The 24,106-nt window shown below is 46.6% G+C and overlaps 1 protein-coding gene across 4 annotated transcripts in view; it reads right to left on the bottom strand.

The window, feature by feature from the left end:
* LOC111153707 (SIK family kinase 3) overlaps nt 1-24,106 on the bottom strand; it is a 238,523-nt gene that overhangs the window by 18,616 nt on the left and 195,801 nt on the right. For 2 of the 4 annotated variants that reach the window (XM_022512874.1, XM_022512872.1), the window contains 9 exons: nt 9,951-10,069; nt 9,302-9,412; nt 8,919-9,062; nt 8,404-8,481; nt 8,167-8,276; nt 6,700-6,853; nt 6,282-6,437; nt 3,126-3,196; nt 785-928 (listed from right to left, as the gene is read on the bottom strand). In XM_022512874.1, coding sequence (XP_022368582.1) covers nt 785-928; nt 3,126-3,196; nt 6,282-6,437; nt 6,700-6,853; nt 8,167-8,276; nt 8,404-8,481; nt 8,919-9,062; nt 9,302-9,412; nt 9,951-10,069 — 1,087 coding nt within the window. The remainder of the gene's footprint in view (nt 1-784; nt 929-3,125; nt 3,197-6,281; nt 6,438-6,699; nt 6,854-8,166; nt 8,277-8,403; nt 8,482-8,918; nt 9,063-9,301; nt 9,413-9,950; nt 10,070-24,106) is intronic. The other 2 variants (XM_022512870.1, XM_022512873.1) reach the window with 1 other exon arrangement.

Genomic DNA, 24,106 nt, shown 5'->3' with positions numbered 1-24,106 from the left:
TTCATTGTCCTCCCAGCAAGACTGACATAAGCTCAGCGGGTGGTGGTGCCCTGGAACGTGTGGCCCACGAGATTGGGGATGGCGTTAGAGGGGATACAGCTAAGGATCTGAGTCATTCACAGAAGGTGATCACCTTCTTAATCCCGCCAAGTGTCACGCCCCTGAGCTTCCAGGCTTACTTGGATTCAATTGTAGGAAGCTATCTCAGCCAGGAAGGTGAAGCTTGTTATTTCTTCAAGAGGATGAATTAAAAATCTAAGAGAGACCTAGTAAAAGACTTCAGCAGTCAGAGTGTTGTTGCAAGAATGACTTCTCCAGCACCACACTCAAGAGAACGCTGTACCTCTGCTCTACCATTCACAAAGGGATGTACCTTCCTGCATGTCCAAGTTCACCGTTCAGTGGTGACATGATAAGATATGCTCATTCTTTTGAAGGTGAGGGGTTACGAACGGTCAAGTCTACCGATAAGGCTACAAATCCTCCCATGTCCAGCTGTCCTCTGAGAACTTCACCTCCTCGCAGGTTTCAAGTTCAAGTTCATCTACCAGTCAGTTCCCGGAATCACGAGAACCAACTGCAGACCGTAAACATGTCTACGAGGTAACGGGGAAGAAGAATCTCCCACGGCCCTGTGCCCTGCTCGGTGCGAGGAGCTGAGAAGATGTAAGCTCAGGATGCTACTGAAAGCCTTGATGCTCGTCGCCATCACTTGGAAGATTAGCAAGAAGGGTGCCTGCCCGATGAGCCTCAAGGAGCTCACATAGCTCACGTGGCTACTCACCGATGCTGATCAGGTACCAGGTGAGGGGGCCAGACCCGGGAACGGAAAGGCTGCTGTCCTAGCTGCCGTTGTAGGTCCGGTGGGATCTCAGCTGTAGGGCTGGTCATGGCCAGTGTATGTCTTTTGGACCTATTTGCCAAGTACCTACAACAAGCAGGAGCACATTTCACAGTAAAACAGACAGACAGGAACATCCTCCGCAAGAAGCATTAGAAGTTAATCCAAAGCGCTCAGAATGAAGCAGTGCCAGAGCCCAAACAGGGCTCCATGGCAAACAGACCCCTGGCTGGATGGAAATGAAACATGGCCAGCTGGCCAACGAGAGCGGGCTTCCCACTCAAGTGGCTGAACTTCGAACCCAAGAGTAAGCCACGAAGAGAAGAGAGAAAACAGATGTGGCTCACAAAGAAGATCGATTTTCCTTCCTTCGTTCCATTCGCGAGAAGGATTCATTTCCCATTTGTTAATTTTATCCTTCTTGTCCCTCCAAATTCTAAAGTACAAGGCAGAGGAGATGAGCCCTAAGGATTATTCCTAGAGATGAGCCAAGAGAGAGAGATATTCAGAAGGACTCCACATGCGTCTCTAGACCTCACCGGCCCCCCCGGGTCCTCACTTACAAGTCACGGCAAACAGATCCTTCCACTTGAGGATGAGGGATTTCCAAAACTAGCCCACCTCTCATGCCCCAAGATTGTAAGTCAGTCATCAGAGAAGAAAAACTGATGTTGTCCCAAGGGAACCATAGTCTCTAGAGGATGAAGAAATGAAACACATGAAATGTTCAGAATTGTTTTTTTCTAGGAGGCAAGGCAAGAAACGGAAGTTTCAAGGCAAAGGAGTGGACAAGCTGATGACTTTGATTCTAAAGCTCTATCGGATGTACTACGAGTTAATGCCAAAAATAAGCCATGGGTCCCCCTGCCTCTAGCTGATGGCTGCTCTTCTTGGGCACATGTAAAAGAAGCATTATCCCTCTCCATGACGTCAGGACTGAGGGGCACTTTACCCCTTAATGTTAGTCTAAAGAAGAAAGAAGGTGGAGCCAGAGGAAGTCAAGTCCAAGGCAAAGAAGACAAAGTGAGCCGCCATTGTCTAATTAAGGGAGAAAGGCAGGAAGTTCCCTAATTTTTTTTCAGGACACCAGCAGGGGCCCATTTGCAACATCAAATACCCTATTATCAGCAAACTATAGAGACAACAGCATAGAGAGGGGGGAAAAAAAGGTCGAGATGATTCTTCTTCTGTTGGCTGAACCACAGGAGGAGCTGACCCGCCTGCCACCACCCTGCTCTCCCCTCTTCTTTTTGAACGCAGCCCTCATACAGAGCTACCGGGGGTAAAGAAGAGAGTTCCGGCCAGCAACCGTCAGGTTCCGAAAAAGTGGTTTTGCTTTGTTCTTAACTACTTTGCCTAAGTATTTAAGCTAAAAGCAGTTAACAGACTATAGGGCAATGAGTGGTATGTAAACTTGCCAAAGAGTGAGCCATGAGCGGTTTAATACCCATTTGATAAAGACACCCAAAGTTCCCCCAAGAGCCCATGAAAACCATTTTATTTCAACTTCCCTCAAGGGAAAAACATATAATTTTGAAGAACACCTGTATTTCTGGGAAAATACATGCTGGATTCTGGTCAAACCCCCCTCCCCGGAAAATAAGAGAGACGACTCCCACAGGGGGGCATGCACGGAGCTGTGGACCACGGCTAACGGGGCTGAGGGAGAAGGAACAGTACAGCGTGCCTGACGGTCACTGCCGTTTTCTGTGAATTAGGCATCTCTCACCAAGGTTCTGCAAACAATGGGTATTTGCCTTTGTCCCTGGCCCGAATCCCACATTCCTCTTTTCATTATCTCTTTGTTGGCACGGGGATGGAAGAAGCATGCAGCAAACAGTACAAGAGGCATTCATTCTCCTGGGAAGGAAGAGTCCATGCCAGAGGTCCGTGGCCAGACTAGCTAGGATCACTGTCATCCCAAATCTCCAATTCCTTTTCAGTAAACAGTTCTTGGCAGGTAGGAGCGGGCTTTGCGCCTTGTGAATACTATCAGAGTTGCAATATGAAAGCAGGGGGCAAATAAGGAGGGAGGAGAGAAAAAGTTCTCATGGTTATTGCTGTCACTTAGGGGACTTCCAATGGCGCTTACAGAAATGACATTTTCTGGGTAGTCTTCTGTTACTTCCATGTGGGGAGGAACATGCCATCTGGCTTGAGCAAAGAGACCACACAAATGTTGAAGCTGCACTGTACCACCTCCTTGGGCAGAGGTGACCTTTCGCTGGTTGCAGGGGGAGCCTGCCCAAGGGCGTTCGGCAAGCACCGCCAGATGTCACATTACCTCTGCACGGCTTCCTGATCTGGCTCCCCGTCCGAGCTCTCCTCGTCCACAGGGGTAACTGCTGGCACTGCCTGCAGGGAGACAGGAAGGAAAAGCTCAAGGTGGCGCTTCTTCTGGAACATGCTTGTTCTGGAAACCCGGCTGGGGACAGGCCTTTCTGTTTGTTTTATTTACAAAACTCTTCTAGGACCCCCAGTTTATGCGGAACTTTCATATGCCTCTCTAGCTTTCCATTTTTACCTCGCTCAGGTGATTTTAATTTGCATTTCTTCCTCTGATTCATCTCCGTTCACTCATCCAACAAACAGCTGGATGCCTACCATGTTCCGGGACGAAATGTGAATTAACAAATACAGTTCTCGCCCTCATTGTACAGTCCCATGGAGGACGGAGACAAGGAAGCGGACAATCACAGAACAGGCATGACCCTGTCCTCTACTGGGGCCCTTGGGCATCGAGGAAAGCATCTTGGAGGACGTGACACTTCACCAAAACCTGAAGGGTAGGCAGGAGCTGGCCATGCAGAGAGGAGAAGGCTCACGAGCCTCTGGGTTTCTAGGCTGAGAGAAAAGAGAAGGCCTGAAGGCCTGAAAATATAGTAGGAGCTTGTTTACCTGAACGTCTAGGAACTGGCCTGTTGTTTCGTATTAGTGTTATCACCAGCGTTTCGATGCCTTTCGTGCCAAAAAAGCACCATGGATTTTTAAAAGTACACTTTGGTACACAACACAGAATTGTGTAGTTGCAATTCAGTGCTTTAAAAGAGCTACGCCCCGCCACAGCACGTACGTGCACGCATCACTGTGGCTCTCCTCATCTACGTGAGAACTTTCGTGGGCTGTGCGCCCTTCACAGCCCCTCTCAGCCTGGGGGCCCACATAGTCACCACACCTCAGGCACTAGAGCAAAACAAGTCCTACTCTGATTATTATGAAAGAGCTCTTTAAAATAATGGAAGACCATTATTAAGACAGAATGAAAACTGTGGGAATAATTTCGTTGTTTAAATGCCGGGCTGTCCGGATCCCTTACTATAGTTCCACGAGACTGGAGTGAACAGGGTCAGGCAGGAAGGGGCGACAGGTGAGGTAGAAGAGGGAGGGCGGCCAGTTACGGATGGCCTTGAATGCCACATTCAGAAGTATATTTTGAGGAAGAGTGGTGGTGATTCACTAAAGGATTTTCGGCAGGATGTGATGTTACAAGGTCTATGCTCTAGAAAGCCAGCTTGCTTGAGGTGCAGTGTAGAAAGGGCTGGTGGTGGGGATGAGGAAGAAAGGCCGGAGGCAAGGAGGCTAGTGAGGAGGCCCCTGTGTCAGTCTCAGCAAAGGATGACAGTGACGAAAGGACGGAGCAATGGAGGGGGACAGACAAAAGGTGCTGGGTAACTGACTTGATATGGGGATGAGGGGAAGGGAGGAGTTAAAGAGAAATTCCACATTCCTAGCTTGTGTGGCCAGGAGAATGATAGTACCTGTCACTGCCACCCAGGGGGAGAAACAGGTTACATGCAGTCATTTGAGGACATGTCAAGTTCAAATCTGAGGACGTGTCGAGTTCTAGCGGATAACCAACTAAGCCCACGCGGTCAGCGGTCATCTATACGAAGTGGAGAACTCGGAAGAAAAGAGCGCTCTGGGCTGGAGATCATTTGGTTAACAGAAATTACGGGAGCAGACAAGATCAGCCAGACAGCATATGCAAAATGAGATGCAAACAGGACCTAAGATAAAATTGGGGTTTCACCAACTTCAAAGAACAAGCAGAAAGAGAATGTGAAAAGGAGAGGCAGGAAGAAAATGAGAATGTGGTATCACAGAAGCCAAAAGAAGACAGTATTTCCAAGAGAAAGAATGGTCAACAGAGACTGATATAGTTAGAAGGCCCGAAAGATATAAAACGTCCACCGGATTTATGAACAGAAGCTTGTTAGTGACCTTGGTGTAAGCAGTTACAGTGGACAGAGGAAGTCGGTCCATCTCCCACAAAGCTGTTCCTGGTCCTTCATAACCTGCACTGATCTGGCGGGTCCCCGAATGCCGCTGCCACCTCCTGGTCCACGAGAATCACTCAGGCACTTACTCACACATGGTCCGTCACTGTTATTCCAACACTGAACATATGCTGATCCCGTCTTCTCAATATGGTAAGCCAAGAACTATGAACACGATCTTTTCCTTTTCCCAACAGGCTTGTTACTGAAAGGGTGGCCCGTGGTGGGCCCCTATCAGTCCACACACTGCTTTGTTACCAATCCGTGACAGGGTTAGTACAGAAGTAAAGAGTAAGCTTTTAGAAACTTCTAGAGCAATTTAACGGGGTGATTTTGTCTGCTGAAAATTTAGCCTTATATTTTGTAGGTTTTAAAATTTTTCTCTAACAATTCACTTTTGTTGTATTTTACAAAGGTATTAATCCCATAAGGGGTGGGAGGGGAGAAAGGTCCTCCACAAGAGGTAGGTTGAGAAGCGCTGCTCTAGAAACACCCAGGGAAGGCTGTGGATATGATTAGCACCCATTCGTATGGGCCCGTGAACATGAACAAACGAACGAAGGTTTACCTATGACAAGAAAAGAACTGAAAATAAACAGAACCTAGCAGAGGAAAAGAATCTTTGAATGTGACCATTATATATATAAAAAAAGATGGGATTGAGAGACACCGGCTGATTAGGTTAGAGCTTACGAAAGCCAATGATTGAGTGATCGAGGTTGTACCAAAAATGCAAAGCAGTGCTCATCAATGGAGAACTGGGGCAGTTCGTTCTAGAGCAAATGGTTAGGAACCATTGTCCTCGGGCCGGGAGGCGTTACCGGGAGAGGGCTGAGTCCGTCAGGCCACAGGGACCCCACCTCCAGGCTGTAGGGCTGTGGTGGCACCTAGCAGCAGAGCCCAGAAGTGGCCCACTGAGGATGAGCCTCTCCAGGCGCGGGCTTCGAGTGGCAGCTGTTTGGTTAAGTAAAAAAGTTAGCCAAAAATTAAGTCTGGAAAATTCTACGAGCCTGAAGAAAATGGGAATACACTGAGCACCATAAGCTTAGAGGAAGAGGAAATTCAGACATCTAGGTAGGTGACCTGGGTTCCCAGCCCCAGGCCCACAGCTTCTTTATCAAAAGCCTTTGAGAAAGTAGGTGGGGCCTTTTGCCGCTACTCACTGGTGTCATGGTGACAAGTGGGGAGGGTCCCCGTGGGCGCTTCAGCAGCTGCTGGGCATGTAGCTGGATGTTGGCTCCTCCGTCTGATGCCCTCCGGCCGAGGGGGCCCATTCCATTCAGCAGCTGTAGGGCGGGCGGCTGTAAGAGGGACTGCTCCTGTCGCAAGCAGAGTGGGCAGGAGGGGGTGGTGAGGAGGGGAAGGAGGTGGGGGAAAGAGCAGTCCGCTAATCCGTGGAAACTAAGGGATCCTCTGAGTATGTAGAGCCTGATCTTCCCTCTCACCCAAGCTGCCGTGCAAGGGATATTGTCCTTCTCTAGAAGGATGTACCCTTAAATCCTGGGCAAGGTCCCTCAAAGTCCCCCAAATGAAGCTCAAGTGTGTTTCTCTGCGGGCAAGCCCTGTCCCACATCTGGGTACCTTGTACTCAAGCTGCCCCGTCGGTTGCAAGTTTTGCATGGGCAACAGGTTGTGCATGAAGTTCATGTTAGGGGCCACCTGCAGGAACGGAGCCTGCGGGTTGACTCCAGGAAAGCCAGGCAGGAGCTTCTGCAGATCTTCCAGAACTTCCGTGCTGATAGGAAACAGGATGACAGAGAAGTTTGGTTAATTGTCTCACTCCAACATGCTTATATCCCCAAACTGATGAAACTGCTAAATTCAGCACAAGTTTTGTTGTGGTGGTGGTTGTTCTAGTTTTTCACTTTCCTCCTGAATTTGTACCTCGACGACCCCAACACGAGGAGAAGCCTGGTGCATGGAATGTGGCTCTCTGCCATTTTCCCAGTTGGGACTGGGGGTTGCTATTCTTCGTTGACCAGTCGTGTAAAACCAACAGCTCTGAGCCAAGAGGAAATCCTGGCACCACTCCAGTTGGGGTTTTCAAAGCCTGGAGGTGAGCAGCGAGCTTCTGGAGGACACAGGCCATTCACTCAAACAATGGCTGCCCGAAGTAGCAACTGATTCACCAGGGGAAGAATGCAGTTACTCCCGTCAGAGCTGACGGGACAGATAAGTGGTAGACACGCAGGGCTCTTGGGCCCGAACGGTAAGGCTGACAGCACACGTTGAAATAAGAGATCTTTCCACGAACAGAGTGACACAGGACTCCACCCCTGTGCAGCTGACAGGGTCTTTGAAGCCAGAATGTTCCCCTATTGCCTGTTTGATCATAGGCCGGGAATGAGAAACGTAAAGCAAACAACCAGCTGGCCTCGGGAGGCTGTTTTGGAAATCACTCAGAGAAAAAAGGTTTATATTTATAAGAACACTAGCTTCACCCCTAATTGAACTCTCAGGAGAACTCTTGCCATAACCTTCTCTTCCCAGCACAGTAAAGGAAATATCCAGAGAAGAGGTAAGGCTATTTTTAATGTTGAAAGTCTTCAAATGTAGAAGAAAAACAGAGAGCTGGCCTTCGGTACAGTCCCCATGTGAGGGCGTCGGAGAGCATACCGAAGGACCGTTTTGGGAAAACACTGTGGGAAACTGGTACTTACTTGGTATGTTTTTGGAGTCTTGCTCACTTAATTTAATTTTTAACTTACATAAATCACACCGTACCATTTGTCCTCCCTTCTTCAATGAGTCGTGCCTTAGAACATGTAGTAAACAATATCTCTAAAAGCTGTTAAACTCGGATGAATTTTAAGGGGTCCTTTTATGTGACTTAGATCAGAAGAACTCCATTTTAGTGAGCCAAGACGTTACCATGTTCCTCACCCAAGTATTCTGCTTAATTGGGTTAGAAAAACATATCTCGGCCACTGGATTCGAGCTCATCCAGGAGGTAGAATGAAGTAGGAAAAATGAGCCACAGTAGGGACTCCCCGTAGGGTGGGAATTCTCTGCGGAGGAAGTACTCAGGGCTGTCCGTCAGATACTCACCGGGGGTCAGCCACGCCCACCGTGTGCCTCCTCATGGACAAATAGCGGACCAGGGCTTCAGGGGAGGGCTCTTCACCCTCATCGCTGTCCAAGTTCACGGTCCCATCCGGCTGAGGTGGAAGGAAATACGATCAAATTAGAAATAAAAAGGAATTTAAAATGGGACGCCAGGAAAGGAAGCAAAGATACGGGGAAGAAAATGGTTTCGGCTGACAGCTATCCGAGGTCTCTACTTGCCTCCACGATCTGGTTCTCTGGGTTGATCAGCTGCACCTGGGGAACGCTGATGTTCATAGTGGTACCGGCCTGCTCCGCCTAGAAAGTAGCACATACGTATACACTCTTGTCTTACATGCTAGGTGGAAATAATGACGCTCTTTCAAAGGATTCTTTGTTGCTAAAGTCTATGTTTCTACCTCTGAGTCTTTGGTTCCTCTGCCCTTAGAAGCTACAACAAGGAAGCATTCTTTAGGGAAAACAGTCTCTCTCAATGATTGGCTGTTTCTTTAATTAAAAAACAAAATGCAACTCTTGTTGTCCATCCTGAGTACTGGAATACCCTTCCATCCTCTCTGTCAAAGAAGTTCTGACCTTTGCTTGATCTCTGACAAAGGAAGATGTGACAGACAGGAGAGGATGGAGGTAAAGAAGAAGAGGAAACTCTCTTGGAGTGAGTTAGCAAGCTCTGGCTAACCGTTCCCTCCTCCCCTGTGCTACTTGTCCTGATTCAGGTCACTGGAGTGATTGCCTACCTGGACATTGACTGGTGCTTGAAAGGCCATGGCTCGGGGCATGCTAGGAGGTGCTCCGACACGCAGGGTTTTGTGTCTCTTATGTCGATCACACAGCAGGCTGTAGATCGCACTATAGTGATCGTAGGCATCTGATCTTAACGACTACCAAGGGAGAAGGGAAAAGAGTGAGAAACCCTGGTGAAATGTCATGTCAATAACCAAAACCCTCTCAGTAGTACATCAGCAGACCAAAGCACCTTCTTGTCGAAGCTCAAGAGAGGGGTAGAGGAAGAAAAACAGGAAGAAAAGGGAAAGTTCCCAGGAGGGAGAAAAAAGTGGAAAAGGCAGGACAGAGGGACTACGGCTACCCCTCGCTTTGTCCTCCACGCCTTTAGAGATACCTGTAGCGTCCGCTCTTTGTCCAGTCCCATGTCCTCCATGGCCAAGAGGACGTCCTCATTCAGGGGGTCTATCTGTCTGTCTTCCTTCAGCTGCTGGCACTCAGCTATTAACTGTGACATTAAAAAGAGTCAAGCTATCAAAGCCCCAGTTAACCACGCAGGGATGGCAGGCCACCTATAAGGAACTAGCTGTTCTGTGCCCCGAGCTTGGGATATTTTTGGCCTCAGACAAAGCCTAAGCAAGAAAGTTCTAGGTCCTCAGCTGCCAGCAGACAAGATCCCTGTTTTGCTGAGGTCCTTTGGGATGGCCAAAATGGTTTAAATAAAGCTGTGCTGCGGAAGCCACTGAACGTAAAACACAAGGACAAGAGGAAGGAGCTGTCCCTGGGGTCGGGGAGCTGCAGGAATGTGGGCTCTACAGTTTCAAAAGCCAAGGAGGGACTATGATTTGGGGGCAAGTGGCAAGCAACTGGGATCACTACTCTGCAGCAGCCCAGCTGCTTTAAAATTCCCTCCTGCTGTGGTGACACAGGGCAGTTTGCTCCCAGCACCCGCTCTTTTGCAGTCAGGGCATGACTACAATCTCATGTGAAAAAGAGAGCAGGAGCTCCCGGCGGAGGCCCCTCGAGGCGCACAGGACTCAGCTCACCCGGTCAAAGTTGGGATCGGCGTCGCCCAGCTTCATCCACTTGTGCTTGCAGATCTGCTCCATGGAGAGGCGCTTGCTGGGGTCTAACACCAGCATGTGGCGGATCAGGTGCTCACACTCTGCAACAGACAAAGGGGCCGCCTTCAGCCTTGGCGACGGGGACACAGGGGCGGCTGAGGAGCTCGAGGTCAGGCAAGCAGACGGACTCTCCAGCTCCCTGCTTCTCCCTTCTCTCTCCTGCTCCTTCCCGCTGTCACTGCTCACTCCACGAGGGACCGGGCAAAGGCAGGAAGTGGCGAAGAAAAGTTGGGTTATTACGAGTCTGACCAGACAGTTTAGGGGTACTCCCGGGGTCTCACGTATTTATATACTGTCCGGCCCCATTTAACACATGAAGAACTGAATGTCCTCTAGGGACGCCTGGGTGGCGCAGTTGGTTAAGCATCTGACTTCTTGGTTTCGGCTCAAGTCCTGCTTCCAGGGTGCTGGGATGGAGCCCCACATCGGGCTCCAGGCTCAGCACAGGGTCTGCTTGAGATTCTCTCCCTCTCCCTGCCCCTCCAGCCTGTGCACTCACACGTGCGTGCTCTCTCTAAAATGAATAAACAAATCTTAAAAAAAAAAAAAAAAAAAAAAAAAGGAATTGAATGTCCTCTAAAGAGATCTGGTATCTTACAAGGTCTTCAAAACATTCAGTTCTACCTTCCTGTGTGTATTATGACGTGTCTACTAAAATGCTTCTGGCTTGGTGTCTAGAGCTCTCTTCAAACCTCAGCATTTAAATTTCTGATGGTGTGGGGTTGAGAAGCTCTGGATGCTCCCTACCACACACCGGGACTCGCTGCCAGCCTTATTTATCATTTCCTCAATGTGTATTGAGACTTTCACAGGTGCATACAACCGGGCTCTGAGCTACCGATATCCAGGTCAGTATCGTTCTCGGACGGCTCGTACTACACGCCATGCTACAGAACGTACAACGGATTCACAAGCAAGGACCCCGTATTCTGATTTCAGAGCCACTCTCTAAGTTTTCTCAGGTGTGCGCTGCGGGTAGAGGATGGTGAGGGAGTGGTACTTGTGTTTGGAGGTGGCAGCGATGACAGGAGCGAGCAGTACTAGCAGACACTCTCGGGAGCACTTGACAACGAGTTTTCTCTCATTTGCACCTCACAGCCATCCTAGCAGGAAGGTCCCATCATCGCTGCCACTTTAGCGATGGTAACAAAGAGGCACAGAGGAGTCAAGCACTGTGTCTAAGATCTCATGAAGTCAGATTTCAAACCGGACAGTCGGACGCTTTGGCCACTGCCCTGAACCATGCGCCATGCTGCCTCTGGACTGTGCAGAGCTGTGGGCAGAATCTGAACTCCTAGCCAATAATTTGACACCTTCAGCCAAGCCCCCATCATCTCTTGCTTGGACTACTGCCAAAGTCTCCCAGTTGGTCTTTCCACATCCACCCTTGCTCCTTTATAACTTGTTCTCCGCAGAGAAGCAAAGGGCATATTTCTAAAACAGAAATCTGAGTTAGCACCACCTTGCCTACAACTCTCCAGTCTCTTCCCACATCCCAGAGAACGAAGTCCAAAGTCCCCGGCCCCCAGGCCCCCATCTCTGCGGCTGGGCCGCCCCCTCCTGCCGCAGTCCCTCTGGCGGCTCAGGTGTCCTCTCTGGACTGTGCACTGCTTGGCACACACACGCCCACCAGCGGCCTTTCCACTTGCTGCTTTCTCGGACCCTCAAGCGTTCGGCTCCTGTCACTCAGGAGAGGACTCAAATGCCACTTCCTCAGAAAGCTCTTTCCAGCCACCTCATCGATGTCAAGTGGGCCTCCAGTCACCCTCTATCCACACCACAAGAATTTTCTCCACACGATCGACTTCTTTTGAAGCCATCTGATTTACTGCCTTCTTGTCTGGCTCTCTCACTGCAATGGAAGGCCCGTGTCTTTCTTACTGATGTTTCTGGTACCAGACCTCCGATACCAGGCATGGGATGATACCTAACTGGAGCTCAACCCATAGCTACCGAGAATACGAATCAATATTTATTGAAACTCTAATCAAACAAGATTGTGTTTGTGAAAATGCTTTTGAAAACTACACATTTTGGGGGAATAGGGTGAGGGGGTGGGTGAGTTGGGGAAGGGGACTAAAAGGCACACATTTCCACTTATAAAAGAGATAATAAGTGAAGAAGCAAGGTACACTATTGAGAATACAGTAAGGACAGCGTAACTTCTTCATGGCCACAGAGGGATGGTAGATTCTCGTGGTGATCACGGTGTAATGCATATAAATGCGGAATCACTGTGTTGTACGCCTGCGACTACTACAGTATTGTATGTCAATTACGTTTCAATGAAAAAAGAGATACTTTTTTAAAAAGCTACAAAATTCTCTGTAAGACACAGGTTTTAAAACAGTTTCCATTTCATGACATTGGTCCTGAAAATAACACTGGCCAGTGATGAGAGCAGTAACTGATCAGTGCTAATTTTAAAAGACTTTTTATGTTCAAGGCCCTGTGCTTAACAACTTTATTTCATTTACTCCTCTCAACAACCCTAAATTAGCTTCTATTATTAGCCCCTGTATAAAAGAAGAAACAAGTGAACGTGCTTGACATTGCAAAGTAATGGCAGGGCTGGGGCTAGAGAGAGAGGCTCCGAACCGCCCTTGATACATCTTCATGTAGATATAAATCCTGTTTGATCTATTTTTCCAGAGTGAATTTAACCTGCAACCCCACAGTTTTGGCACCATGTGGCAAACACCATTCTACATCACCATGCTAAAAGGAATACATAGAGTAATTAAGACAATGTACTCAATTCTAATTTTATTCTTCCTTTAAAAGAAAGTGCCCATATCAAAATGATTTTATAGCAGGCTTCAGTTTGTTCTTGCTTTAGAATTAAAAGTATATTCAAATGCAGTGTAGATCCTAAGACCTATATGCCTATGAAAGAGTAAGTGCCATCTACCACATTATACTTTTATTAAAATTATGTTTCCAGCGTAGCCAGACTACACCCCACAACTGGAGCATTTGTATAGATTACAAATATCTTTGTAATATCTGCAGTTACTTGAGAAGAAAAAAATGTTCAAGACTTAAAAAGTTACTACAAGTGGGCGCCTAGGAGGCTCCATCAGTTGAACGTCCAACTCGGTCCCAGCTCAGGTCTTGATCTCAGGGTCATGAGTTCAAGCCCCATGTTGGGTTCCATGCTGGGTGCATGAAGCCTATTTTAAACAAAAGAAAGAAGGAAAGAAAAAGTTACTACAACTAAAGACCCCAGGTGAGGAGGTGGCCTGGGCCTGACTGGAAAGTGGTGAGATTTTTGTTCACGCCTCTAGATGGCGCCGTTCTGTTTTCTTTCCGTTCCCACACCGCATGGAGTGCATAAAAGGTAACCACGTCAGTCCTCAATCAGATGACCAAGGCAGGATGACGTTCAGTTATAGGCTTGCTTTAAAACAGGATTTTCAAGGCAATTTCTTTAAAAACAAAAGAAATTGAACGCCAGTATAATAAGCCTTGCTTAGAAGATGTAGCTAGTTCAGTTTCAGGATCTTGAAAACTTTATTCAGTCATCCTTAATCATTATTTGGTCTCAGATGCCTTGAAAACTCTCCAGAAAAACACGAACAAGAATTTATACACAAAAATTTGCGTGTAACTTCAGTCTGTTCAAGGAACCCCCAAATCATGCCATTGATATTCCCCCGATGTCTACAGGTCCCAGGTTAAGGCCTCGGGTGGCAGTGACGACACCCAGGAGGCAAGTTTTTATCTTGTATGCCCTCCCTAATATCCCCCATGCAAAGGAACAGAAATCTCACACCTTCTATGTGTTGCACAGATGGTAAAAAATGACAAAATGCAGAAAGCCAGATATTATCATCAACTCATACTTCCTAAGTGTCCTACATAGCTCACGAAATTAAATTCAAGCTCGATTTGAACACACCGTTCTACATAAAATATGGACAGAGGGTGAAAACAACGGTAACCAATGCTCCCAACCTAATACCACAAGCAACCACGGGGACAGTCAATTAAAATGAGTGGAAGGAAGCTAGGGCCTCTGATGAAAGGGTACACTCATCCACTTTTCCAGCTGCCAAGTCCTCTATTTTCATGTCGCCAGTGGCCCCGGCCCTCATCCCCTCCCTCGGCTGGGGCCCGACACTGCAGCGCTCTGGGCCGTGCAGGAACCGACTGCCAGCAGCGCCTTCAGACTCGGCTTCCATCTGCTCCACACAAGACGCCAGGCGGTCTCCGCAGTGCAGATCGCCCCGGGCCCTGAAACTCGATCTGCCACCAGCTCTAACTAGAGGGTGGCCCCGCTCGGGCCCTGCCCTGCGGCGCTGACAGGCGTTTGGAAGGCTCCGGGGACACAGAGCTGCTGTCAGGCCAGGCCCTAAAATGGGAATTACATGGAGATTGCCCATGTCATTCCATCTAAGAGGGCCAGGTCCTTAATACCTTTTTTCTTTTCAAAAACTTGGTGATAAACAGTTTTTCTCTAAGAGGTTCAAAGTATTCCATCTGGGTCGGGGGGCGAGGATGTAGGGGAAGTAAAGAGTGAGGAAGGGGAATTAAAAACCCACTTCAAATTCATCAAAGATAGTTGACAGAAGTTCTGTCTCTAGTTTCCAGCCCAGAAGAAATGAGAACTTTAGAAAGACCTTCCGGACCCAAAGTTTGAGAACATGGCCCTGAAGACAGGTGAAAGGCCAGGAGCCCAATTCATCTTGCAGATGAGAAGGTGTAGGCCAGCAGCAAGGGGAATACTGGGTGTTCTTCAAGTACCAGAAGGGTTTTTATTAAGAAAACCAAGTGGATTTATCCTGCACTGTTCCAGGGGCCTGAATCTGGATAATGGGAAGTCACAAGTTCAATGTAGGACAAGTCTTCCTAATTGTTAGAGGTGATCCAAATTCCTGGGTCAGGGTGTAAGGGATCTGAGGAGGGTCCCCTTAGGGATGCGAGAGGGGCCATCCAGTGGGCACGGACGCACCTGCGGCACAGCTAATTTTATCCATTTTATAGATTAGTGTTCTGAGTAAAAGTTCACTTGCGAAGTTAAGTCCAGAAACAACTATCCTGGAGACGATGACCTCCTCGGTCCCCTCCAGCTCTGAAAACCACGTAACTATGAAACCGGAATGATCTATCTTGGGAAATTGCAAACTTATTATTACTAGATGTGCTGAATCAGAGTCTGGCATCTGAGATGTCACTAGAAGGGCTCCCAGCATTACATAAGGAAGATCAGGAGTCCCGTAAGGATGGAGCCTGTGTCTGCCTGAACTGTGTACCCTGGTGCCCACCACAATACCGGACAGGCTAACAGCCCTCCAGAAGGTCAACGAGAGAAGTACTGGGCTGCACGCCTGCCACAGTTCCTTTAAACACCTTCCTCAGCGGATCCCAAGAATCCACAAGAGAAGAGGCCTTCTCGATGCTTCCAACCAGAAAAAGCAGACAACTATCCTTTCATAGAAGACCAAGAAGTGGCAGTGTATGGAGGCAGAAGCCCAGATCAGGTGGTTTCCAGGGCTTTCCCTCATAACTTTAGAGTTCTTTGCCTCACACGGGGGCACCTACTCGCTGATCTTATCTGAGGCGGAATACAGAATAACCTGTAAATCAAGATTCCCGCTTGGGGAGACACTGATATCTACAATGTGGGCAAAGTCTTAGCGTCAAAATTGTTGCAACAAACCAGACCTTTTAGCAGATAAGTCTTCTCCATAAACCCTGTGCATCTGACTGGAAGTATTAATCATATACCCTTAGCATTTAATAGAGTGAGAGTGAAAGAGAAAAGAGTAAAAAAAAAATTAGGAAGGAGGGCAATGAAAGATTAATAGAGCAATTCCTTCAAAAATATTACTGAGTAGGGGCGCCTGGGTGGTTCAGTGGGTTAAAGCCTCTGCCTTCGGCTCAGATCATGATCTCAGGGTCCTGGGATCGAGCCCCGCATCAGGCTCTCTGCTCGGCTGGGAGTCTGCTTCTCCCTCCCCCTCTGCCTGCTTCTCAGCCTACTTGTGGTCTCTCTCTCTGTCAAATAAATAAATAAAATCTTAAAAAAAAAAATTACTGAGTAATAATTGCTAACATTTATTGAGCATCTATAAGCTAGGCAGAATGCTAGGCAGTATTTAATTCACACACCAACCCCTATGACCATCACACCCATTTTATAGATAAAGAAAATAAAAATCAGAGAAGTTAAGAAATTTGACCTGAAAATAAGAGGTAGAGTCAGGATACAAATTCTGGTCAGTCTTACTCCAAAGCCCAAGTTTGTACCCCACATGGCACCTAAAATGAATGTATTCGGGATGGCTTACTTAGTAGCTAGTATATCTTTAAAAAGGCAAATAAAACCGATTTTTCCTTTTCTGATAACTGAATGCCAGGTACTCTCCACAGGCTCTGTCACGTTAGAGTCACCTACAAGCCAAGTTCCGAAAAGAGCAGGCTGTGAACTAGCTTGTTAAGGGGGATGGTAATAGGGACGGATTGCGGGGAACTGAGAAGGCAGCAACATCAGGCTGAGTATTAAATGCACCAGTTAAGGGAGTCCGGGTGGCTTAGTGGGTTAAGCACCTGCCTTCGGCTCAGGTCACGATCTCAAGGTCTCGGGGTTCAAGCCCCGCACTGGGCTACCTGCTCAGCGGGGAGCCTGCTTCTCCCTCTAGCCCTCCCCCCATGCTTATGATCTCTCTCTCAGATAAATAAATAAAATCTTTAAAAAAGAAAAATAAAGGCACCAGCAAAGAGCAAACCCCATTGACACATCCGGGTTGCTGCTGATGGAGACTGATGGAAGGCCAGAAACAACAGGGCTCCTCCAACGAGGCGCCGCAGACCAGGAGAGGGGGTGGGCAGAAATCTGGGGAACTGAATCACCATCCTCTTCAGGCTGACAGAGGGAATGCCAACGGTCCCCTAAGCCCTTCATGTGATGCCAAAGGATGGGACACGGCAAGGCAATCATTTTCGGCTCTGTGGGCAGAGGAGTGGTCTGAAAGAAATTGAGTCATAGATTCTTTCTGACCACATAAAACTGCTTTGAGCTGGGGAAACAGAAGACATCTGTGTGCCAGGAGGCATGGGGAAAATGCAAGGAAGGGGCAATTACTCAGGAAATTCTTGTTCCTTGCAGGTGCTTGGAAGAAGGCTACGGTCTGGCGTCTCACGTGAGTACATTCCAGCCGATACCAGGTGTGTTCAAAGGTAATTCCAAAGAGTTCTTTATTTTCAACAATTTTAACAAACTTCTTAATAATATTTAATTCCCCAGAGCAATTCAAATTTCAAAGAGGGCTCTATTTCTCTCAAATCTCAAAATCCAGACAGGAAACAAGAATAAATTGGCTATTAAAATTTCTAAAACATCTGCTTCCTGGAAAACAAGTAACCTTGTAATGTTTTTTTTCAAGTTAAATGGCACTAAAGTCATACACTCTTCAGAACCAGAATACTATGGGATATACTGCTGGATTCTGTTATTCATTCCCCTTGCCTAGCTTAGGCCTAGGGGGGGAAGAGACACTGTGAGAGCAGATGACAGATGAATGCTCTGCAGTGAGTCTCTGGGTGGAGTGGAATGGGGCGGATACGAGACTGTGCCCTTGCCGTCTATGCTGGCTTATGAATGTTTGTGTCTCACAGCTCCTCTCTAATGCTACCTCCCTTTTCCCAAAAGGAAAACCAGGCACCAAATATGCTGCGCTTCTTAGTGGAAAGAAAATAAAATCTGCCACCGTGCCCTTGTCCTATCATAATCATGGTTCAAATAGTGTGACCATTTTTGCAACATAATGATCCTACAGAAGTAATTAAAAAGTCAATCAAAAACACATCATCGGGGTTACTGCCAAGACCTCCTCTTTTGGTAAGAAGCTGGCCAGAGTTGAAGCACCCTCACTCTGTCTGCAGACTCAGCCCCAGTGATGCCGTTTTCTAGTGCGCCCAAGGAAGCCCTCTCATTGTCAGCTGTCAGCTAAGGTCAAACAAACCTCTTTCCATACTGACTATTTTAAAATCTAAACGGAGTAGACACATGGTCTTGAAACAAGACATTTCCATGTATAAATAACGTGCATTGAATGTGCTGAGACCTACAGATGCATTCTGAGATTACGTAAATGTTAAATACAATCATGCAAAATACAGAGGGGTTTTGTTGTTGTAATGAAATTTTGTTATATTGGATATCCCTGGAACAACGGTGCTGTAGGGATTGAAGACTTGTACTCTATAAAGTTAATTTCGATACGTTACTGTCACAAAAGAAATATATACACATTTCCAGCTTGCAAGTTAGTTAAGGGTGTTTATTTAAAGTACTAGCCAAAACCAGTTTTACACAACCAAAGAAAATACATAATCTCTGAATTAGCTATAATGGAACTTAATGTACAATAGTGCTGGCTGTAGTAAGATTTGACTCATAAAGAACAAGCACTGAGATCAGCTCCTTCTGTGCTGGAGTGGCACAGGGGAAAAAAAATCTTGTTCTGCAATCGTCTGCTTTCAGTTCTTTGGGGGAAAGAAAACTGGGAGTCCCAGTATTGAAGTATTCCATAAAATTCCTAAAAATATGGTCCGACAGTAAGAGATCAGACAAGAAAAATGGAGAGTTCTTGATTTAAATACAAATCCCAACAGTACTGGTTTCTGCAAATTATTATCAGAATGTTCTGGAATAAAAATAAAGTGCCTTATAACTAAACCCTGCGAGACACTTTCTGTGGCTCAACCCAGAGGCCAAAGGAAGGTGGCTTGGCACAACTGAGCAAATAAAAATGGGGCTGCTGAGCAAATCTTCTTGGGGGGATGAATAAACTTAGGCTGAGAGACTTCTCTCTTTGGTTTTAGCAGTTTATCAGCCTTCGACAAGACTCAGAAGAAAACAAGTGTTTGGCCATTTCTCTCCATTTATTAGAAAAAATAACACCTATTTCTTGAATGTTCCTTATTTTCTAGTTTTCCTAGGTGGCTGTGATGCTTCGGAATTAAGATCCAGAGATCAGGAGAGGCAGGCTTAAAGGCTGGGAGACCGATGTTGACCTCCGGGCCCCACTGGGAAGAGTCCCCGGCAGGCTACGGTGTTCTACTGGAGGCTGTCCAATCTGAGGTTCGCATTTTTAAAAAAAGAATGTTGCTGCCTATACCGCCCTAATAGTATTCAAGTATGGCTTTAAGTCCTAATATCAATCCTTAGAGTAGAACAGAATTCTGGCTTAATTTTACCCCAGAGTCCAATACAGAGTGTTGGTTCTCTTTTTTCCATATGTAATTGATGTAGATGGACAAAAATACTTATTCCAGGACTCTCTTGATCCTTGGAATACCTTGGCAGATAGGTACTTCTTGAGAATTAAAACATGATCAGAGGGACGCCTGGGTGGCTCAGTTGGTTAAGCAGCTGCCTTCGGCTCAGGTCATGATCCCAGCGTCCTGGGATCGAGTCCCACATCGGGCTCCTTGCTCGTCAGGGAGCCTGCTTCTCCCTCTGCCTCTGCCTGCCATTCTGTCTGCCTGTGCTCGCTCGCTCTCCCTCTCTCTCTCTGACAAATAAATAAATAAAATCTTTAAAAAAAAAAAAAAAAAAAAAACATGATCAGAGATAGTTAGGTAGTTTCTGAAGCCAGGTGGCTGGTGTTCAGGTCTCAGCCCTGCCACTTCCTAGCCGTGGGATTCGGGGTCCATCACTCCATCCTACCATACCTAGATTTTCTCGTCCATCAGATAACGAGAGTCACCTATTTCATAAGGTGGTTCCAAACACGGAACCAGCTACTGCAACCGCGCCTGGTCCATAGAAAGTGTTCACTGAACGTCAAGTATTATCCAAAGCTCTGGAGTTCTCCCACTTAGAACTTTCTTCCCCTCTCGATTTTCCTCCGTAGGGCTGCCGTAAGCTCGGAGACAGTCTGCTTGCAAGGGACAAGAAGCAGTAAGGCAGTTCCCCACCATGTTAGGTAAAATCAGAGGTGGCCTGCGTACCCCTGAGGCAGATCCTGTCTCTTTCCTGATATCAGCTGTGATTTTTTCATTCACTAACACGAAAGCGCTTACATGGGTTTCCCACTAGTGATGGAGTATGCCCCAAAATGTGTGAGAGAACTGCTTTCAGGGCGCTGAGCCCCTTAGTATCTGGACGCTGGCGGGTGAGCTCCTTTAATCTCCTGTCCCATCCCCTCTACGCGAAGTGCTTTTAGCCAAGAGAGATGATGTGTGGTTCTCGAGGAGTAAGCCAATCAGGTCAGAGCCGCTCGCATTGAAGTACAAGGTTTTTGGCAGGAGCCGCACGGCAGACTCCATCAGCTGCATTATGGAAGCCTGGGCCTTGCGTTCCCAAGGATAAAACACTTATGCAGTATTACAATTAATTAAGGCACAATGAAGTCTGATCAATAAGGACTCAAAAATATTGTCCACAAGAGATCTCTCTGCACTCCCTGGCAGGGCAGTTTTTCCACTTTAAATTAATTTTCCTTCAGTTAAATGAATGACTGATCTTACAATATTCACTAGTACAGAGTATAATTGGTAAGTGAATGAGACCAACTAGGCTTTAAGAAGTAGCCTCTGCAGGTTTTAAACAATACACTATATTGCACTGGGTGTTATACGCAAACAACGAATCATGGGACACTACATCAAAAACGAACGTACTGTAGGGTGACTAATGTAATAAAATTTTTTTAAAAAAATAATTTAAAAAATATACTGGTAGTTAATGAGTTTGGTGCTCAAAAAATTTAAGTTGCTGGCTTCTTTCAGTGGAGGGATTCGGAGAAAGCTCCTGCCAACACACATGGTCAGGCAGGGTCTCATCGTCGTCTGTAACAGCTCGAAAACCAGCAAGTTTCAACTTTCAATTCTTCTGTAATTTAGGTTCAAGGTTTTTACCTGACCACTGTCCAGGATGCTCTCAGAATTTTAATCCAAATACGCTGGTCTGGACCAAACTTATTTCACTTGAGACACAGAAAGCCAAATCCATAATAGATCAAAACCTTTTTAAAACTAGGGGTCACATGACCTGGTCACTCATTTAACAACCTATATAACAAAAGCACATAAAACCAGAGAATAATTGGGATCATCAGTGAATTACCTGTTTAGTAATAAGACCCAAGAGTCTGACATAAGAGTCTAGAGGTAAGTGGTAACAATTCAGTTTTTCACTAAGAAATAGTTAGTGAATGTTTATACCATAGCAGGTGCTGTCAGTTTTTATGGGAGATGAGATGTACAGACCACAGTTCTGATATAAAGAAGTTTCTCTTCCAGGGGAGAAGGGAAGATGTATCCATCATTAAACCGGGTGGTACACAATCGTTCAGCCTCAAATAAATCCTCTTTTATATGTATACGTCTATCTTCCAACTGGGAAGCCAGGACTGTAGTGGATCTCGAGACGCCCATGGAAAGACGCCTGCATCAGTCACCCAGGCCCAGGCACAGAAATACCCACTGGTTGCCAGAACACTTCATTCCATACATTACTGACAACAAAGAGACGCTTAGAATTCCTGAACTAACTGTGTCCATCTGGTAGCATGGACCCACACAGCTGCAGATATACTGGAATTCGGCTCCGCTAGAAGCAGCTAGAGGATGCGGCCTTCTGCACTTGGCCCCCAAGTGCTAATTTAGAGAACGGCAGCTCTGCGGGAGCGTCTAAATCCTTAAGGCAGAAAAACGGATCAACTCAGCTCAAATCTGTGACAACAGCCTGAGAAAAGAAAGGCTCTTGCCCTTTAGGACTTTCCTCTATCGTGGTGTCTCCGACAGCACAGGAAGCAGAGCCGACGGGCGCCGGCCTCAGAGCTCTGGTGAGGTGCCACTGTGCCCAGAAGCCAGAGGTGTAAGGAGAAAAGGCACTTGGGGACAGACTGTAGGTTTCCTTCACGTGAAACTTCATGGTACTATGATGTCTGAGCTAAGAAGAGACTAAGCAGCTTCACGAGTTCATTGGCTCCTACACCTTGGCCTTTTGATGGCATGGCCTGCTGGGCCTCGGACTTCAGGCCTACAGTGTTAGGCAAGGCCAAGCCCGTGTGTGTCCCTGAGGGCAGGAGGGCTCAGACTGCTAATACAGAACCGTCTACTCATTTCCTAGACTGGGTTGTTTCTCATTTTCTGGCCTTAATTTTATGAAAACGTTTATTCCTACTTACGGAATTACTTGTCTAGGATTAAAAAGTAACCACACATTTAGGGTAATAATATTGACAGTCTGTGAGTCTTTAAACTTCCAAGTTAACTTATATTACAAATATTAGTTCTAAGTAGTTAAAATGCTATATAGTTTATTTCTAGGCACTAACAAACAAATGTGGCTGGCAGCACATTAAGTTTTACCAGCATCCACTATATGAACCAGCTCTGGCAAGGCTGGAGTACCAATCTTTTGCCGTAATGCAAGGGGACGGGGGTGGAGGGCGGAGGGAATCCAAGTTGCTCACAGGAAGTACTGTGGACACTGGAAAAGCAGAGGAAGTGGTTTGTTTATCTTGCTTTTTCTTTGCAACAGCGCGGTGTCATCCAACAAAACTGAATAAAGGACTAGGTTAGTCATTTATTATCTGTGTGGCTTTAGGCAGACCAAGCAATTTCTTTAAACTTCACTGGCAAAATGCTAAAATAGTATGTATCAATATCAGTTCCAGAGTATAGTTATCCAGCTCAAATTAGCCCAAGTATAGGAAATACTGTGTCAATTCGAAAGTCCTAAAGAAATACCAATCGCTGTTACTGATATTATTTGAACGCCAGTGTACATTCTGGAGGAGTTTCGATAGCATTTTAACGAACCTACGCAGGCCTTCATTCATTCATTTACTGAACATTTCCTGGGTGCCTGCGAGGACCCAGGCACTGTCCCAACCCCTGGAAATAAATACAATAAACACATCAGTGAACAGAAACAAGCTTATGCCGTCAAGAGGCAGTGGGATAGCAAATAGGGACGTGATCAACAGATGAGGTCAGGCAGTGGTACAGGCCACGTAAGAACTGAAGCAGAGTTCTGGAAAGAGAAAGGGCTCTCTGAGGAGGCTTTGAAGCAGAAACTTCAAGTGACACAAGGAAGCAAGCCATGTGGGAACGGGAACGCGTGTGCCTGGCGAGTCTGAGAGACGTCAAGGATGCCTCTGTGATCTCAGAACCTGTGTCCATAGCAGCAGGAAGTGATGTGAAAGAGGCGGCCAGTCACCGCTGGGCCTTGTTGGCCACCATGATAATGGCTTTTTGAACTTTATTCTAAGTGGAAAAGCAAGCCATTGGAGGGTTTTAAATAGGATTCTATTTGCTATCTACTCACTATTTACTAAGTCCTGCTACATGCCAGATACTACGCTAGGCTCTAGACAACTGTGAAAAAACATGCTTCATCTATATTTTCTCTAAGCTCAGTCTGGTGCCGAAGATGTACAATAAAAGAAGTAATTACAATAAAAAGTTTGGTAAGTCCCATGATTTAAAACAAACCAAAACCAAACCCAGAGATCTGAAGACTGGTGGAAATTATCTCAATTCTTTTTCTAGCACATCTGATTTCTTATTCTAGAATACAGGAGTGGGTGGAGTTGGGTTGGGGGAGGAAGAAGTATTCCGGGCAGAGGGAAATGCTCCACGGAACATCACCAGTTCAGGGAACTGGAAGGAAGTCAGGCTGTCTAGGTGTACAGTGGGGGTTGGGATGCAGAGACTGGCAGCCACCGGGTCATAAGGCATTTCTAGACCACTGTTTTTCAAACAACAGTCATGACATCAACCTAGTAAGTTATAATCAACAGTTTTTAATGTAATAGAATAAAATATATTGGAGTGTACTGCACATAGTAAAGGCAAGTTTTGCTTCTCGAAAACAACTTCCGTTCAAGAGTATGGGTACACGCATGTTCCAGGTCACAGTATAAAAGATATTTTTTACTACGGTCATGGTCAAAATGTTTGAAAGTCAGTGCTTCTGCCACACTGAGGAGTGAACTTTAGCCTAGAGGCAAACCATTTCGGGGGCAAAGCACTGAAAAGTTTAAGCTAGAAAATGCTATGACCAGATGTGTGTGTGTGCGTGTGTGTGTGTGTGTGTGTGTGTGTGCGTTGTTTTT

This window comes from Enhydra lutris, unplaced genomic scaffold (genome assembly GCF_002288905.1).
Source record: "Enhydra lutris kenyoni isolate GAN:26980312 unplaced genomic scaffold, ASM228890v2 scaffoldscaffold34, whole genome shotgun sequence".
NCBI lineage: Eukaryota > Metazoa > Chordata > Mammalia > Carnivora > Mustelidae > Enhydra > Enhydra lutris.
Note: the sequence above shows the minus strand (reverse complement) of the source record. Positions and strands in the feature narration are given on the sequence as shown.